The sequence below is a fragment of the Nomascus leucogenys genome, chromosome 21 (assembly GCF_006542625.1).
Source record: "Nomascus leucogenys isolate Asia chromosome 21, Asia_NLE_v1, whole genome shotgun sequence".
In the NCBI taxonomy this organism is placed as follows: domain Eukaryota; kingdom Metazoa; phylum Chordata; class Mammalia; order Primates; family Hylobatidae; genus Nomascus; species Nomascus leucogenys.
Genome location: NC_044401.1, coordinates 75,055,549 through 75,075,116, shown reverse-complemented (window position 1 = coordinate 75,075,116; position 19,568 = coordinate 75,055,549). Strand labels below are relative to the sequence as shown.

At 37.9% G+C, this 19,568-nt stretch overlaps 1 protein-coding gene across 11 annotated transcripts in view; it reads right to left on the bottom strand.

Annotated features, from left to right (window-relative positions):
- Positions 1-19,568, bottom strand: part of MAGI1 (membrane associated guanylate kinase, WW and PDZ domain containing 1) — a 679,526-nt gene that overhangs the window by 89,549 nt on the left and 570,409 nt on the right. For all 11 annotated transcript variants that reach the window (XM_030801832.1, XM_030801827.1, XM_030801834.1 and 8 more), the window contains exons 6-8: positions 10,997-11,079; positions 5,794-5,829; positions 577-634 (exon numbers count right to left, since the gene is read on the bottom strand). In XM_030801832.1, the coding sequence (XP_030657692.1) occupies positions 577-634; positions 5,794-5,829; positions 10,997-11,079 (177 nt within the window). The remainder of the gene's footprint in view (positions 1-576; positions 635-5,793; positions 5,830-10,996; positions 11,080-19,568) is intronic.

The following is a 19,568-nucleotide window of genomic DNA, read 5'->3' as shown; positions in this document are numbered from 1 at the left end:
TAAAAATGGGAAACAAGAACCTCAGGCAAGAGGGAAACAAAGAAACACACAAAGTCTGCATCCTAGGCTAGTTCTCCATTTCCTCCTCAATCCTGGCAACATTTCATAAATTACCGTGGCTGAACCTTTTGGAATGTGTGAATGAATAAAGAAGTAATTGCTAAGGAGTTCAGATCTGGGGAGAGCAAAAAGTAGACAAATCAGATACTCCTTGTAAAGATAAACAATCCCTCTTCATCTGGTCTACTGAATCCTGGCTTTTCTCATTCATTCATTCATTCATTCAACTAATACTCATTAAGTACCTGCCATATGCCAGGACCATGTTGGGCCTTTGTGATGCAGTGATGAACAAAAGACATGGATCTTGCCCATGTGAATTTAATAATATGATTTGCTATTTTCAGATTTATTGAATATTTTCTCATTCATTAAAATATGCAAACATATTTTCATCATAAAATTAATCTTGTTAACGGGTTTGTGCCTTATAATGATGTCAGGCTGTACTTAACACAAATGTACATAATTATAGAGAGGTATAAACTAATGTGTGGATTGTGAACGGGCACTTACTCTACATAGTAGATACCATACACAGGGTCTTCAATCTTTTCCCAACCAGCAGGCAGTTCTGAAAAATAAAAGAACATTTAGGGCAAGAAGAGCATATTCTTGAAGAGCCTGGGTATTTTCAACAACTGAGTTAGGCAAAAAGAGAAAGACTCATAAAAATGCTTTAAGTCCAATTAAAACTGTATATCCTAACAGTATCCATTATTTTATCAGTGTATTTTTCTACATGAAGAGCAATTCTTTATCTACTGGTATTTTGTGCAAGAAAATAAAACTTAATAAAATGCAGCCTTTATTCTAAATCACTATTAAATTAGATTTTAACTAAAATATAGGTTAAACTTGCCTTGAATACCTAGTTCCTATCTTAAATGTTTACGGTTTTCTCATTTGGTTCCTAGGCCATCTTATTACACAAGCAAAAATGGATGAAAATTAATGTTTCATTTTCAATACAATAGTGTTGCTTTGCTCTCCTTGAAATAAAATCAAATCTGCATCTTATTTTCTGCTTGTTCCTAATGAAAATGCAGTTGGGTTTTTGAACTACACACATTGTCACTCAATTGCTATCTCTGGGCTGGCCCATCTTTCCCAGCATTTAACCTGTGAAAGCAGTAACACAGCTCCTGATCCCTAAGAGCTCACTATCTAAGGTGGATGAATTTATTTCTTTAAATGTGGTGGTACAATGGCACTGGGGGATGTATGTGCCTTTCTGAAAACTCGATCATGCTCTACAGACCTTCCTAAGGTTTCATATCAAAAGTCAAAACTTTATTAAACAGGTAATAGTTCTGTTTGAACAAGAATCTGTTGTGGAAAGGCCCACTGCACCATATTATTTTACTTGGTGAAAGAAGGGACTAGGTTGTGCTTTTTTTGTCATTAAACAATCCTTTCAGGCAAAGCAACAGTTATTCAACTTAATTTTAAAGCTTCCTTGGTACATGTAGTCAAGGCAAACTTATGTAATACCACACTCCGAAATGAATAATTAGTCCTAGAAGTAGGTATTAAGACCAACTTTGATAGAATACTACAAACTTGAAATATTTGAAATAGATTTTTGTTTAATTCAAGGAATCATGTGGTCACTAATTTAAATAATGATGTCATCAGGGCAGAAGGCTTACATATGCCACAAACAGTTCCAGACTGAGGTGGAGGCATGCACAGGCACACAAACACATTCAGACTAATTACTCAAAGTTTATGTTTTGTTCAGATTTGGCTGCACATCAAGAGACATTAATTTCATGGTTTTTGCTCCACATGTTACTTGTTTGCAAACAAAGAGACAGGTTTTCCCCCCTTTTCTTCTAAATTAAAAAGAAGAAACATTTAGCAAGTTTTAAAGAAGTCTTTGACTTGTAGGAGACATAAGCTACTAAAATGCAAGACAGGTCCAATTTGCAGATGTTGATACAACTTGGCATTTTTATATACTGAGTCTTGCGGACCGATGCAAATTAAATGCCTAGGAAATGCTTTCCCCTTACAAAGCTGGAAATTACCATTTAAATGAAAATGAACCAGGAAAATATTTCCAAAGAGTTGGGAAATTGAAGATTAAAAAAATGCAAATTGGTGCACAGTCATACATTTGTATAGGGCAGAAGGGTGGGTGGATGTGAGGAGACCGCATTAAGTTTCATAGAAACACCATCTCTTTTCAAAATCTGCAAGCTGAGATATGTGGCCTGATTATCTTTAGATAAAACAGGGGAAATATTAAGCTTTCAAGTTACTCACTTATTAATTTGACAAACATTTGTTGAATGCCCACTGTTTTGCCTGAGGGTGTGTTAGGCACCAGGGACACAAAGAGAAATGCAAGTCCATCATCTAAGCAGAAAATTCAGCCACGTGGTATGTGCTCTGATGGACAGCCGAGGAGGGTACTAGAAAAGAAGGTACCCGTGACTTCTTTTCTAGTGCCTAGTCAACAACTTAATATTCTAGAGTTGAAAAATGGGGCCAGTCAACTGGCGTCTCTGGACATTTGTCAGTTTAAACACATCTTTTGGAACAGATGAGCAAATTCCAGAGATTGAAAAGATAGTTTCTCACTTCCAAGGTGGTCATTAACTTAATCATAGAAATTAGTCTCCTAATGCTTACAATAGAAATGGGTCATCGATTTTAAATAGGAAGATGTTTGTCCTAGAATTTGCCATTTGGTTCTAAAAGACTGAAAAAGGCAGAAAATATTTAAGTCCAGAATGACATTATAATTTTTTAAGCAAACACTCTGAAGACTCTTAAAAAGGAATCCTCGTATGACTAACCACGGTCAGGTAGCAGATTAGACTGCACAACCTATCACAGAGATTGGAGGTGGCTAAGATCCTTTTGGCATTGCCCAGATATGAGACTGAGCCTTAGTTCTTTCATTTATCTCTACTACTCTGTGGCCTTGGGCTACTTACTTAACATCTCTGAACCACATCTTTCTCCTGGGTTTACCTCAAAAGTCAATGGTGGATTAAACAAAGATACTTCTGAACACTTAGCACAGTTCCTGGCACATAGAAAGTGTCCAACAAATGGGAGCTGTTCCAGGAAAGCACAAAAGGAATAAGACAGATGTCTGTGGCCTGTGTACTTGCTACTCCTGCCTCTGAAAATCTCATGCTGCGCTATTTTGTCTCCACAGAGCACATATTGAGCAGTCAAAGGTTCTAAGTTCTTTTCAAAGAGACTTCTCTGGGTATAGATTGAAAATCATGCTCAAAATCAGAGATACATTTCACAACTGTGACTTAGTTTTGGGTGGGAGGAGAACTTATTTTCTTGGCTCTATCTCCCCTAGTTGGTTTCACCAAATGAATACCCTATAATTCCAAAAGAAGGTTCTGCAGGTGCTTTTTAATTCTGGGGAGATGTCTGCAGAGGACGTGATAAATTCTGCAAACCAAAGTACATAATAGAGCAACTGACCCAGCTCAAACAACAGAGTTCAGAAATGACAACTCTATAATCAAATGATCTGTGTCCAACACCCAAGCCAGCTGCCCACGCCTCTCAGAGGCCGATTACAAAGAGGGTTTCCTTGTCACATCTGGAATTACATTGTTCACTGAAAACCTGACAGTTGCTATTGTTTGAAATTAGGACCCTCTTATTAAGAAAATGAGCAGTGAGCTTGTCAACAGAATCTGGAGTGAATGCAACAGAAAACAGTGTGTGTGCACGTGTGCTACTCTTTACACAGTGGACATGTGCAGGCAAAAATCAAAGGTTTTATCTCTACCTTTCCTACAAGAACACATTTGGGCCATTTCTATAGTATAGAACGCATTCCTCCCTTGTGCTGTGTTAATGGAAAAAAGCACCGTAAGAAAGTACTGAAAAATCCAAGAAGAGGGAATTAGGTAATAAATAATAACACTGCAAATAGCTAATAGCATGTGCTAATCACAGGGACAAATATTAAAACACGCTTTCATGAAGTCATCTCATAAGCACCATGGGAGCTCCTCTTTTGGCCCCTCTTTATGGATAAGGAAAGGGAAGCTAAAAGAAGGTGAATAGCTTGTCTAAGTTTGCATAGCCAGTAAGCAGGGGAGCCAGACACTTTGATCTGAACCCAGAGAAAGCCAAGAGAACTCATGTTTAGAGCCTTTAACAGCATAAGCAAGTCACCACGATATCACAGTTACATGTGGGTAAAAATGCAGAAACGTCTTTCCTGAAAATTTCAAATTCAAATTTCCAGAGAAGCAAATAAGGTTGTGCCCCTGTACACAGCTATGCTATCTCCACTGGCTGCCAGCAGACAGCAGAGTGATCTCTCACACGTATTACTCAGGTAGCAAGAGTGGTTGAAATTGGCTGAACAAATGATTAAGACACTCATTTTGTGTCTGGAAAACTTATTTCTGTCTCTTTCAATTACTTTATCTAATATCATTGGATTGACAAATTCTTTTTTCAATCAAATTAGTTTCAAATTGTTCTATCATTCAGGGTGGACCTTAAGTCATCCCTCTCACAATGACCACAAAGACAACTTATTAAACATCTTTAAAAATAGATCCATCAATAGTTATTGACCATTGTTGGCATGTGCATCAATTACAACAGATACGTTCCAAATGTTAAGAAAAACAGAGCTTGGTTCTATTCCATCATAATTCTAGCCAACCATGACTGATTATCTTTATCTCACATAACAAAAATAAAGAAAACCAAATGAATGCAATAATCTGTATTAAATAGATTTATATTTTCAGGTCTTTAGGCAATCTCAAAAATGCCAGGCAGATTCAATAATCTTAGTATAGTTCCACTCATACTGATGTTAAACAATCTTCTACTTAAACAATCTTCAGTTGCTAAAGAATCTTCCATCAGCCGAGGCTTTCATCCGCAATTTAGCTGAAATTTATGCTTTCCTATGTATCCATTAACAAATGTATCAGATGGAATGCAAACTAATTTTAATGTTGTTCAAGGTTGAACATAAAGGACTGAACGTAATAGCAAACATAATTCAATATATTCCAATAGCAAAGAAACAAGAATTTGGCATCATCTGCTAGTATAAATTATTCCTAAATAACAATAGCTAGAGTAGTCAAGACTTGATTTGCATTGACACAACTCTAAGGCAAACAGTACATATAGGTGCTGCATCACTATATACACAACCACTCACTATAATGGCAAGGTCAACATGTAGTCTGTGACGTAATAACAACACAATCCTAAGACTTAACTATTCAATTCCTCAGTGACCTTCTTTGATTGCAAGTGCTCCTATAATGCTCCTTAAACTAGTCTTAATGGATTTTTGTTTGTTCTGCTTGGCTTTTTTGTATTACCCAAATAACCATCCGCACTAAACAAATAAAGAAATAAGACTGAGACAGGTTATGCGAAAGTTCAAGGGACCCAGCGAGCATCTCTTTGGTTCTTTCCCAATCCTCACTTTACAAGACCTACACATTACCAATTTGCTAACTCTCGTTCTAGTCTCTGTTCAGTCAGACATTTTCTTTGTAAACATAATGTACTACAACTCTGCGTCATGCCTGTAGTCAGACACACAGGTTGTAAGAATGACCTTTCCTGGATAAGCTAGAATGAAAATCATAATTGGAGGAGTGCAAACTAAAGAAGCAGAGGGATTAAGCAATTCACTGGGGAAGAAAACCACGCAGGCCATGCCATGCACGTGTCATGCAGCAGCAGCAGGCAGGGAGGGTTTACCTAGTTCACTGTCCAGCTCCTCGGTGTGTACCCCTTCTTCTCCAAAGGAATAGCAGGAATGAGACAGAAAAGAGAGAAAGCAAAATTCAGACACCAGCACCAAGAAAGGAAATCTCCTCAGGAAAACAGCAGCTAACACATCACTCTAGTTCGTCCTTACCTGCATTGTGGCTTATTTCATTGGCTTGGATAGTAAACTTGCGACCTCAGTGTAAATCACAAAACGGGAAGAGCTGATATTGGCAAAATAATTACATGGCTCATTTCCTTGCATGTCAAAATAGGATTTGATTGGTTGTAAAAGATGACAAATACCTTTGCGGTTTCAATGTTCTTAAGTGGGAAGTCACTTATTACAGACCTTATTGGGAGTAAACAAAGCTGTTAGACCTTTCATTATCAGTCCTTTTAATCTTTCAATAATCCTCTAATCAGTGAGGCAATTATACTCACAATTAAAGCATTATTTAACTTACAAGTAACAGTGCTGCTTGAAAAATGGAAGGTGAGGTCAAATTGAAAGTGCAGACTGTATAATGAGCTAACTTTGATGTCTTTCAAAAAGGAGCTGGAAAGATGAATTATGTCAAGATAAAATATATCAAAGAAGAAAGCCTTGAAACCTGCCCAGAAGGAGTGCTGGGAGGCATTTTACTGGTTTTGTGAGAAAACACACACATACACACACACACACACACACACACACTTTCTAAGTCAAGCAGCTCAGAAATATTAGAATTAAAATGTCCTCAAAAATTTCAGGGAGCAAAACAAGTCCAAATCCTTTCTGTTCTTGACCTCGTCCTCTTGCTGTCAGTAAAACATTTTATTATTATTGAGAAGAAAACACCGGAGAACACACAAAAATCATTTCATACATAATGTTTCCCCAGGGTCAGGGCAAGTGGCTCCTATAAGCTTCACAAACACAGGGATTGAGCCTGTTTTCACTACCACAACAGGCTCAGTGCCCAGTGTAGCTTTCTGAACAAGTTAGGTACTAAATATTTCTTGATGAATGAATGAATGAACCAATCAATCAATGATTCACTTAAATAACCAACATGGGCCTAGACACCTTGTAAACTCTTGATTTGTTGTGGGGTGGGGGGAGGGGGGAAGGGGGAGGGATAGCATTAGAAGATATACCTAATGTAAATGAGGAGTTAATGGGTGCAGCACACCAACATGGCACATGTATACATATGTAACAAACCTGCACGTTGTGCATATGTACCCTAGAACTTAAAGTATAATAATAAAAAAAAACATGATCCCACCGCCAACGGTAAGTTTTGACTGGTACCGTTTCTTAAAAGGAGAATCTAATTTACACAAAGTCATCTGTGAAAACGCCCATTTGGACATTATCTAATGTCTTTGGGAGCATTTGTTCACTTCTTCAGTAGTTATTTATCAAGACCTATGACGTGCCAGTCACTGTGCTAGGTGACATATCAAAATGAACACAATCAGGGGCCAGGCGTGGTGTCTCATGCCTGTAACCCTAGCACTTTGGGAGGCCAAAGTGGGTGGATCACCTGAGGTCGGGAGTTTGAGACCAGCCTGGCCAACATGGTGAAACCCTGACTCTATTAAAAATCCAAAATATTAGTCAGGCATGTGGCGCTCACCTGTAATCCCAGCTACTCGGGAGGCTGAGGCAGGAGAATCGCTTGAACAGGGAGGCAAAGGTTGCAGTGAGCAGAGATCATGCTACCACACTCCAGCCTGGGTAACAGGGTGAGACTCCATCTCAAAAAACACAATCAGACATCTCTACTTTTCCAGAACAGGAGACAAATCCAAAGCTCACACAAATAAAAGTAAAATTAAAACTATGATAAGTTCTCAACAGAGTAAGATAAATGAGTGACCTAATCATATCTTTGGGGGCAAAGTCATGGAAAAATTCCCTGAAGTATAACCTGAAGGATATGCAAAGTTTAATGTCTGTTATATTCATTGACACATTCGAATACCTAGGATGCACGTGACATACAGAAAGTATTCAATAACTATTGTGAAATGTAAGGGTATTCTAAGAGAGAAATGCACATTTAACTGACATGAGGCAGGAACTCAATGAGGACTAGTGGGGATGATGAAGAGCAGAGAGCAGAGAAATAGTGTGAGAAAACCTAGAGAGGCTGGCCACACAGGGCTCAGAGAAGCAAGCTATGGACCTGGCATTTCCTAAGCAGACCCTGTGGAGGTTGTCAGCGATAACATCATCACATTTACATTTTAAAAGATTTCTCAGAGTGCAACATAAAAAGGAGAGTGAAAAGAGTCTGTATGGGAGATGAGCATGATCCCAGATGAGAATGGTAGATGCGGTGAAAAAAACAGTGAATGGATCCAAGAGATATTTAGGATGCCAAGTGAATTCAGCTGGTTCACGGGTTAGAAATAGGTGTGAAGAAAAGTGATATATCAACGGGGAATTTTGAGTATGCATAAATTTGCCATGAATGGAGACAGGAAACACTTTGTATATTATGTAATTTGGGGGGAAAGATCATCAGTTTTAATGGTTTTAATATGACTGAGTCAAAGTCTCCTTGAGACAACCGTTGACATTATCAATCGGATGGATTACAATATTGGCCTGGAGTTCAAAGGCAACATTGAGGGCTTCTAACTGAACTGGACACAGCAATGACAGGAGTCATTCATTAACATCAAAATCTCAAACCAGTTTCTCAATTTTCTGAGATAGGAAGTAGAACATATCAAATCTTTACAATAATTAAGTACGATGCTATACTGTTATGCCCCATATGTATGACCTACAGAGAACAGAATGAAATACGGGGACAATATTTGCAACCAATATGTTTTTCTGCTTTGTGTTATAAATAATAACAAGGCAGCTTTGCGTTAACTGGCAACAGAAAATGCAAATTGATACTTACCATAATCTGATTATATATTTATACTGTTTGTGTGTACAGGCACACAGATATACATAGAATTTCTACCAGAAACAGAATATATGAATTCTAATATTAAAGAGATAATTATAAACTAACTGCATTTGGTATGAATACATTCTTGTTCCAAAGGAAACAACATTAACACAAAAAGATGAGAATTTTAAGAATTAAAAATTACTAGATTTGGTCACAAAAATGTCAATTCCATTCAATACTTTTACTCTATGTACAGTTTTTCTCAGAAAAAGCTATTGCAGTATTCTATCACTTATAATATTGTATTAACAGGCATTTTCATACGTTCCCAGAATAATTACAAAAGGGATATTGACATTGAAGACCCTATGGTAATGAGTGCCTAAATTGCTTTCAAAATCATAAGGCATCAAATAATGATTATTGTTCCATGAAGTTTTAGGGTTGAATGTGTTTTATGCTCTGATCTTTGAAAACTGGTTATTTATGTTCAGGTTGAGTAGTCATTATCCAAAATGGTTGGAATCAAAAGGGTTTCAGATTTTGCATATTTTCAGATTGGAGATACTTGTGTAATATACTTACTGGCTCAGCATCCCTAATCCAAAAATCCAAGATCCAAAACGCTCCAGTGAACATTTCCTTTGAGCATCATGGTGACACTCAGAAAGTTTTGGATTTTGGAGCCTGTTGTTCTTTTGTTTCTTTCTTTTAAGACAGGGTCTCTCTCTGTCAACCAGGCTGGAGTGTAGTGGCACAATCACAGCTCTCTGCAGCCTCCTACTCTTGGGCTCAGGTGATCCCTATGCCTCAGCCTCCCAAGTAGCTGGGACCACAGGCACATGCCAACACGCCTAGCTAATTTTTGTTTTATTATTTGTAGAGTCAAGGTCTCACTATGTTGCCCAGGCTGGTCTTGAACTCCTTGGCTCAAGTGATCCTCCTGCCTCAGCCTCCCCAAGTGCTGGGATTACAGGTATGAGCCACGCCATGCCTGGCCAATTTTGGAACATTTTGGACTTCAAATTTTGGGATCAGGGATACTCAACCAGTATTATATGTTAAACAGAATACTGAAATAATCAGTACAGTCCATTATCTCCCAAGCATGCAAAATACCAGAGCTGAATGAACCTGTTCTATTCCTTCTTCAGGAATGAAACAAAGCAACAAAAACAAAACAAGCATCTTGGTCATGCCTCCTAAGTTAGAAGGACTTTTGTTTCCATTTGAAGTAACTCAGATAAATACCGACACAATAGTCTATGTCATTTAAAGTAATCTGCAAACCATGGATAACAGAAGGATCATGGAGTACAAGGTTTTGACAGTATCATACTTTAAAATACTGCCTTGCATTTTCAAAAAATCTTCAAGTTTATGTATACAACAATTCTGCACTATAGGACAAATAATAAAGTTCTGTTATCTTACAGTAAAACACATATTTAATAATTATACTACTAATTCACATGCCAGAATTGAATAATGAGTAGCAAAGCAGAGCGAAGCAAACCATTTCCCTTTTAATTCTTCCACACCAAAAAATAATTTTGGTAGAACTTGGGATAGACGTTGGTGTACTGAAAAGGGACACACTAGCTCTGTTTTAATTTTTTTTTTTTTCATTTTGGAGAAGTAATTAGAAAACCCAAAGCCTTGAAATGAACTTTTTCAACAAAAGCTCTTACAGCCAGTTAGTTCATTTCCAAGATTAACAGGGAGAGCGGTGCTCTAGGTAACACCCCAACCTCTGTCTCAAAAGAATACAGTTACTACATATTGTGGGTATACTGTAAGTCACACAGAGATTCTCAAACATGTCTAGATCTGTTTCCCCTACCTCCAAGACTAGGGAAGTATGTGAAATATGTAGAGTTCAAGAAAAACTCCAAACTTTTCCCCCTAAGACTTTTATAAGATAGGATTAAACCGGAGAATATGTGAGTTACCAGAGCATCTTTGGTTTCTTTATTCCTAGAGACTTTCTAGAATTTTCTCTAAGTTCCTGAAGACAGAGGATGTATCTTCATTTGAACAGTTTCTAACTGTTCTGCTTCTAATGGAGATATTAGTATGCATCTGTCTTTATCTGTAAACAAATTCTTCTCTTGAAACAATTCTGACTTTCCTCCTGCTTTTGTAAACCACAGTCCATTTAGCAGAAATTGAATTACCTTTTAAAAACTCAACCTAAGGCCTGACTGACCTGGCTACGACTCTTTAAAATTTGCACATGTGAACAGTGCCCCCAATTCACTTAACCCAAGACCTGACTGGCCCCTTACCATCATCATCACACTCTTCCAGAGGCTTCTGCTGCTTGTTCAGGCACCGAGGGTCTAACCAAGACGTTGTTTTCGTGTTATGGCTGCAATCCAGAAACAAAAATAAGATATTTTGTTTGGAAAAAAGAAAAAAAAAAAAAGCAAGAAGCCCAATGAGGAATTACACACACTTGAATATTTCTTCCTTAACCACAACAAAGATGCTTTCCAACAGAAAATCCAAACCAGAAGAGAGCCTGAGTTTAGAATTACAAAATGGCTTGGGGAGGGTCTTAGGTAGGCTTTTTACTTACCTAACATGTGATTATTCAATTACTGAAAGCTTAAAAAGTAATACCGTTTTATTTTTGAAAAATAAGTTACAAATGATACTCCTTGCCTATACCATCTACACTTGTCTAGATTACTTTAGACTTTGCATTTGCCACAGGGAAAACTTCAATTTATTTTAAATTTATCTATGATTTGAATCTTGGATGCTGAAACTCACAAAGAGGGCTGCTATTTCATTCATTATATTACATAAGAATTCTCATGACAGCATGAAACTACTCAATTCACATAAATCACTCAAAACTACCAATACACATCATTAAATCACAATGTCCTAAATTATGCTTTGGACATAATGAAGGCAGCCCCAAATTACTCGTCATAAATAGAATCTGGACCAAGGATAAGCTTGGAGAGGCTAAACATGTCACTCAACTGCCTTTGAAGAGGTATAGTTCAATTCTACATGAAGTATTTCAACAGATGGTTATTTGAAGGTGTAGAGACACATTCCCAAAGATATTGCCATTCAATCATATTAGAAATGTCACCAGAATGGCTGGAAGCATTCAGCCTTTGTGTTTCCCAAAGCAGTGGCCGGGACAAAGTTCTGCTTGAGCCCCCAGGGCACCATGCAGCTAAGTGGGTGGGGCAAACAACTCCAGTCCAGTAGTTCTGGCTACAAACTAGACATGAAAACAAGAAGTTTTTTAAAAATTAAGTTCAGGCAGTAACTTAAAACTATTTTTGAACTGTGACATTTCGGTTGTAAATTTGGGAGTTGGCAGGGAAGAGGGGTTGCCAAAGTTCTTTATTTTTGATTCAAATCTTATTAATTGTTAAAAAAAATGGCTTAAGAGAAAAACACAATCTGCAAATGTATACACGTTATATCAACTGTGTTAAAATAAAAATAACAAAAGGTAATATAGCAATCACCACCATTACCACTACCAATCCTACTTAATGTGACCACGTATGACTGCCAGAATCTGTTCTTACAATAACCCTATGAGAGAAGTATTATTAGCATTAAAATTATTGCTCCCCATATTACAAATGAGAGACCTGATAATAAAAAGGTAAAGCAATTTGTCTAAGGATACCCTGCTGAGACATCACAGAACTGGGAATTAAACCCAGAGAGTTTTGCACTAGAATCCACAGTCTGCACTACTCCTACACAGTAAAACAGTAAAAAGGATCATTGTTAGGAGAGGAGATTATGCAGGATTAAGAAAAACTGTGTTTAAAACAAAAATAACTGTAGATTCACATTCAGTTAAAAGAAAGAATAGAGAGATCCCACGCACCCTTAACCTAGAACCCATCAATAATAACATCCTGCAAAACTATAGTATACCATGACAACTAGGATACTGATACTGACACAGTCAAGATACAAAACATTTTCATCATCACCGGGGTCCGTCACGTTGCCCTTTTATAGTCACACATGGTTCCCTTCCAACCATTCCCCCCAACCCTCTTCTTAATCCCTGGTAACTACGAATCTGTCCTCTATTTCTATAATTTTGTCATTTCAAGAAGCTTATATAGCACGGGGCATGGTGGTAGACGCCTGTGACTCCAGCACTTTGGAATGTCAAGCCAGGCGGATTGCTTGAGCTCAGGAGTTCAAAACCAGCCTGGACAATGTGGCGAAATGCCATCTCTACAAATAAATACAAAAAAAAAACTAGCCAGGTGTGGTGGTGCACACCTGTGTTCCTAGCTACTGGAGAGGCTAAGGTAGGAGGATCACCTGAGCCCAGGAGGCAGAGGTTGCAGTGAGCAGAGATTGTGCCACTACACTCTAGCCTGGGCGACAGAGTGAGAGGCTGTCTCAAAATAAAATAAAAATAAAAATAATTTTAAAAAGAATGTTATATAAATGGAATCATGGTATGTCATACTTTATGACTGGCTTTTCCACTCAGCATAATTCTCATCAAGATTGTTGTATATATCAATAATCAATTCTTTTTATTGCTGAGTAGTATTCCATGGAATGAATGTATCACAGCCTGTCTAACCACACAAAGACATCTGGATCATGTCTAGTTTTTGGCTATTTGGACAAAGTTATTATAAACATTCATGTACATGTTTTTGTGTGAATTTAAGTGTTCACTTCTCTGGGACAAATGGTCATGTGTGCCACTGTCGGATGGTATGAGCTGCATGCTTAGTTTCTTAGGAACTGTTTTCTAGAATGCCAGACAACCCCAACAGCAATGGATGAGAAATCCAGTTTCACTGAATTTTTACCATCACTTAGTGTTGTCACTATTTTTTACTTTAGCCATCTTAATAAGCAAATGACATCTCATTGTGATTTTCATTTCCATTTCCCTAGAGCTAATGGGGCTGAACTAATTTTTTCATGTGCATATCTTCCATCTATATACCCTTTTCAGTGAAATGTCTGTCCCTCTGTCCCTGTCTTTAGTTCACATTCTAAATGAATGGTTTGATATTTCTCTTCACTCTGGGGTTTTGAGAGTCCTTTGTATATTCTACATACCAGTCCTTTTTTAGGTGTGGAGTCTGTAAACATTTTCTCTGTAGTTTGTCCTTTCATCCTCTATCAGATTCTTTCACAAATCAAAAAATTTGCATTTTAATGATGTCAAATTTATCATTTTTTCTTTCTCAGGGATCTTGCTTTTGACGTCTCTTTGCTTAGCCCTGTATTTCAAAAATCTTCTGCTTTTTTTGTTTCCCTAAAAGTTGTATTGTTTTAAGTTTTACATTTCAGTCTCTGATTTATTCGGGGTTAATTTTTTGGTATGAAGTGTGGGGCTTAGGTGGAGGTTAGGTTACATGCCTCTGGTCGTCCACTTGCTCCTGGACCATTTACTGAAAAGACTATCTGCCCTCCGTTGGATTGCTTTCAAATTGAATTGCTTTTGTCAAAAATCAGTTGGGCACACTTGTGGATCTATTTCTGGGTTCTACCTTCTGTCCCGTTAAGTTATGAGTCTATTCTTTCACGAACACCACACGATCTTTATTATTGTGACTATATAATAAAGTCACAATAATGTAAATTAGTACATTTGATATCAAGCAGACTAATTACTATGACTTCATTCTTCCTTTTCGTAATTGTTTTAGCTATTCTCTTTCCTTTGCCTTTCCATTTATATTTTAGAATAAACTTGTCTGTATCTACAAAAAGACTGAGATTTTGACAGAAATTACATTAAATCTGTATATCCATTTGGGGAGCACTGACATCTCTATCAATTCTGAGTCTTCCTGTCTGTCCATGAGACATTGTCTCAAAACAAAATAAAAATAAAAATAATTTTAAAAAGAATGTTATATAAATGGAATCAACGTATGTAATACTTTATGATTGGCTTTTCCACTCAGCGTAATTCTCATCAAGTTTGCTGTATCTATCAATAATCAATTTTTTCTATTGCTGAGTAGTATTCCGTGAAATTAATGCATCACAGCCTGTCTAACCACTCAAAGACATCTGGATCATTTCTAGTTTTTGGCTATTTGGACAAATTTACTATAAAAATTCATGTACATGTTTAAGTATGTTCTCCATTTATAAGGAACTTCTTTGATGTCTTTCATTAGCATTTTATAGTTTACAGCATATAAGATCCAATACATGTTTTGTTAGATTGACACCTGTATTTTTTTTTGAGCAACTTTAAATTATATTTTATTTTTGATTTTGGTGACCAAGTATTCATTGCTAGTATATAGATATACACTTGCTATTTATTAAATTTTAAATTTTTGTGGGTACATGGTAGGTGCATATATTTATGAGGTATAGAAGATACTTTGATACAGACATACAATGTGTAATGACCACATCAGGGTAAATGGAGTGACCATCTCCCTCAAGCATTTATTCTCTGTGTTACAAACAATTCAATTATATTCATTTAATTATTTTTAAATGTACAATTACATTATTATTGACTACAGTCACCCTGCTGTGCTATCAAATACCAGATCTTATTCATTCTTTATTTTTTTGTGGCCATTAACCATCTCCACTTCCCCCTTACCACCACCCCACCACCCTTCCTAGCCTCTGGTAACCATCATTTTACTCTATCTCCATGAGTTCAATTGTTTTAATTTTTAGCTTCCACAAATAAGTGAGAACATGTGAAGCTTGCCTTTCTGTGCCTGGCTTATTTCACTTAACATAACGACCTCCAGTTCCACATAGGTTGTTGCAAATGACTGGTTCTCACTCTTTTTTATGGCAGAACAGTACTCCATTGGGTATATGGACTCCATTTTCTTTATCCATTTATCTGTTGATGAACATTCAGGTTGTTTCCAAACCATGACTAAGGTGAACAGTCCTGCAATAAACATGGGAGTGCAGACATCTCTTCAATATACTGATTTCCTTTCTTTGGGGTATATACCTAGCAATGGATTGCTGGATCGTGTGATAGCTCTATTTTTAGTTTTTTGTTTTCTATTTTTTTTTTGAGGAACCCCCAAACTGTTCCCCATAGTGGTTACACTAATTTACATTCCCACAAACAGTGTGAGAAGGTTTCCTTTTCTCCACATCCTCGCCAGCATTTGTTATTGCCTGTCTTTTGGATAAAACCCATTTTAACTGGGGTAAGATCACTCATGGTAGTTTTGATTTGCATTTCTCTGATGATTAGTGATGTTGAGCACCTTTTCACTTATCTATCTGCCATCTGGAGTCTTCTTTTGAGAAATGTCTACTCAGATCTTTCCTCCATTTTTCAATCAGAGTACTAGATTTTTCCATAGTTTGAGCTCCCTATATATTCTCATTATTAATCCCTTGTCAGATGGACAGTTTGCAAATATTTTCTCCCATTCTGTGGGTTGTCTCCTCACTTTATTTCCTTTTCTGTGCAGAAGCTTTTTAACTTTGCGTGATCCCATTTGTCCATTTTGCTTTGGTTGCCTGTGCTTATGGGGTATTACTCAATAAATCTTTGCCCACTCCCATGTCCTAGAGAGTTTCCCCAATGTTTTCTTTCAGTAGTTTCATAGTTGGAGGTCTTAGATTAAAGCCTTTAATCCATTTTCATTTGACATTGGTATAAGGAGACACATATGGGAGAGTTTCATTCATCTGCATACGGATATCCAGTTTTCCCAACACCATTTATTGAAGAGATCATCCTTTCCCCAATGTGTGTGCTTGGCACCTTTGTCTAAAATGAGTTCACTGTAGATGTATGGATTTGTTTCTGGGTTCTCTATTCTGTTCCATTGGTCTAATGTGTCTGCTTTTATGCCAGTACTGTGCTGTTTTGGTTACTATATCTCTGTACTATAATTTGAAGTCAGGTGATGTGATTCCTCCAGCTTTATTCTTTTACTCAGGATATGTTTGGTATTCTGGGTCTTTTGTGGTTCCATATATATTTTAGAATTGTTTTTTATATTTCTGTGAGGAATGTCTTTGGTATATTGATAGGGATTGCATTGAATGTGTAGACTGCTTTGGGTAGTATGGACATTTTAACAATATTGATTCTTACAATCCATGAACATTGAATACAACTGCTATTTATATGCTTATCTTTTATCTTGCAACCTTGCTGAACTCACTTATTATAAAATTTTCTTGGTACATTTATCATGATTTTCTACTAAGATAACCATATAATCTGCAAAGAGGAGTAGTTTCATTTGTTCTTTTTCAATCTGTATGGCTTTTACTTCTTTATCTTGAATCAAAACCCTGGGTAGAACTTCTAGCATGATGTTGAATAAGCGCGGGAACAGCTCAGCACTTTGCGTGGCTGAGGCGGGTAGATTTCTTGAGCCCAGGAGTTGGAGACGAGCCTGGGCAACACAGAGAAACCCTGTCTCTATAAAAACTACAAAGAATTAGCTGGGTGTAGTGGCATGTACCTGTAGTCCCAGCTACCTGGGATGTTGAGGTGGGAGGATCACCTGAGCTCAGAGAAGTTAAGACTGCAGTGAGCTGTGTTCACACCACTGCACTCCAACATAGGCAACAGAAAGAAAAAGAAAAAAAGAAAAAGAGTGGGGATAGCTGACATCCTTGGCTTGTTTTCACACTTGCAGGGAAGGCATTTCATCTTTTCACTATTAAGTATAATGTTGGCCACTGGTTTTCTGTAGATGCTCTTTAACAAGTCAAATAAATTTCCTTTAATTCCTATTTTTCCATGTGAAGAGTGCTGAATTTTGTCAAATGCTTTTTCTGTATCGACTAATAAGAGCATTAATTCTTTAGCCTGTTAACATGGTGGGTTACATTGATTGATTTATTTGAATACTGAGACAGCCTTGAAGGACTAGAACAATTCCCACTTGGTCATGGGAAATTGCTGATTACTACTTATTAAATTTTGTTAAAGATTTTTGCATCTATGCCTTTTTTGTACTGTGTTTAGTTTTGCTATCAAGGTATTATTAGCTTCATAAAAATAACTGTAGACTGTTCTTCCTCTTTTATTTTCTGGAAGAGATTATGCAGAAATAGTGTAACAGTTCAATATTTCTTTTTCAGGAGTTCTTAAATATACAAATTCATCTCTCATTATCTCTTTTTTTTTTTTTTTGTGATGAGCGACTCCTCATTTAAGCCTGGGAATACTACTTGCATTACTTATTTTTTCTTTTTTTTTTGAGACGGAGTCTCGCTGTCTCCCAGGCTGGAGTTCAGTGGCGCAATCTCGGCTCACTGCAAGCTCCGCCTCCTGGGTTCACGCCATTCTCCTGCCTCAGCCTCCTGAGTAGCTGGGACTACAGGCGCCCGCCACCATGCCCGGCTAATTTTTTTTTTTTTTTGTATATTTAGTAGAGACGGGGTTTCACCGTGTTAGCCAGGATGGTCTCGATCTCCTGACCTCATGATCTGCCCGCCTCGGCCCTGCCACCGCACTCGGCCTTCCAACAAGTGCATGGCAGGTCATTACATGGCATGTGGCCATCCACACCATCTACATTAGGTATTTCTTCTAATGCCATCCCTCCCCTTACCAACCACCCCCCAACAGGCCCCCCAGTGTGTGAGGTTCCCCTCCCTGTGCCCATATGTCCTCATTGTTCAACTCCCACTTATAAGTGAGAACATGGGGTGTTTGGTATTCTGTTCCTATGTTAGTTTGCTGAGAATGATGGTTTCCAGCTTCATCCATGTCCCTGCAAAGGACATGAACTCATTCTTTCTTATGGCTGCATAGTATTCCATGGTATATATGTGCCACATTTTCTTTATCCAGTCTATCATTGATGGGCATTTGGGTTGGTTCCAAGTCATTGCTATTGTGAATAGAGTTACAATAAACATACGTGTGCATGTATCTTTCTAGTAGAATGATTTATAATCCTTTGGGTATATACCCAGGAATGAGATTGCTGGGTCAAATGGTATTTCTAGTGGTATACCCTGGAGGAATTGCCACACTATCCTTCCACAATGGTTGAACTAATTTACACTCCCACCAACAGTGTAAAAACATCTCTCTGGCATCTGTTGTTTCTTGACTTTTTATTTATTTATTTATTTTTTGAGATGGAGTCTTGCTCTGTCGCCCAGGCTGGTGTGCAGTGACACGATCTCGGCTCACTGTAACCTCCACCTCCCAGGTTCAAGCAATTCTCCTCTCTCAGTCTCCTGAGTACCTGGGACTATAGGCTCGTGCCAACACTCTCAGCTAGTTTCTTGTATTTTTAGTAGAGATGGCGTTTCACCATGTTAGGCAGGATGGTCTCTATCTCCTGACCTCGTGATCTGCCCATCTTGGCCTCCCAATGTTTCTTGTTTTTTTTTTTTTAAGATGGAGTATCACTCTATCGCCCAGGCTGGAGTGTAGTGGCGCCATCTCGGCTCACTGCAAGCTCTGCCTCCCGGGTTCACAGCATTCTCCTGCCTCAGCCTCCTGAGTAGCTGGGACTACAGGCGCCCACTACCACGCCCGGCTAATTTTCTGTATTTTCAGTAAAGATGGGGTTTCACCGTGTTAGCCAGCATGGTCTCGATCTCCTGACCTCGTGATCCGCCCGCCTCAGCCTCCCAAAGTGCTGGGCTTACAGGCATGAGCCACCGCGCCCAGACTGTTTCTTGACTTTTTAATGATTGCCATTCTAACTGGCGTGAGATGGTATCTCATTGTGGTTTTGATTTGCATTTCTCTAATGACCAGTGATGATGAGCTTTTTTTCATATATTTGTTGGCCACATAAACGTCTTCTTTTGAAAAGTGTCTGCTCATATCCTTCGCCCACTTTTTGAAAGGCTTGTTTTTTTCTTGTAAATTTGTTTAAGTTCCTTGTAGATGCT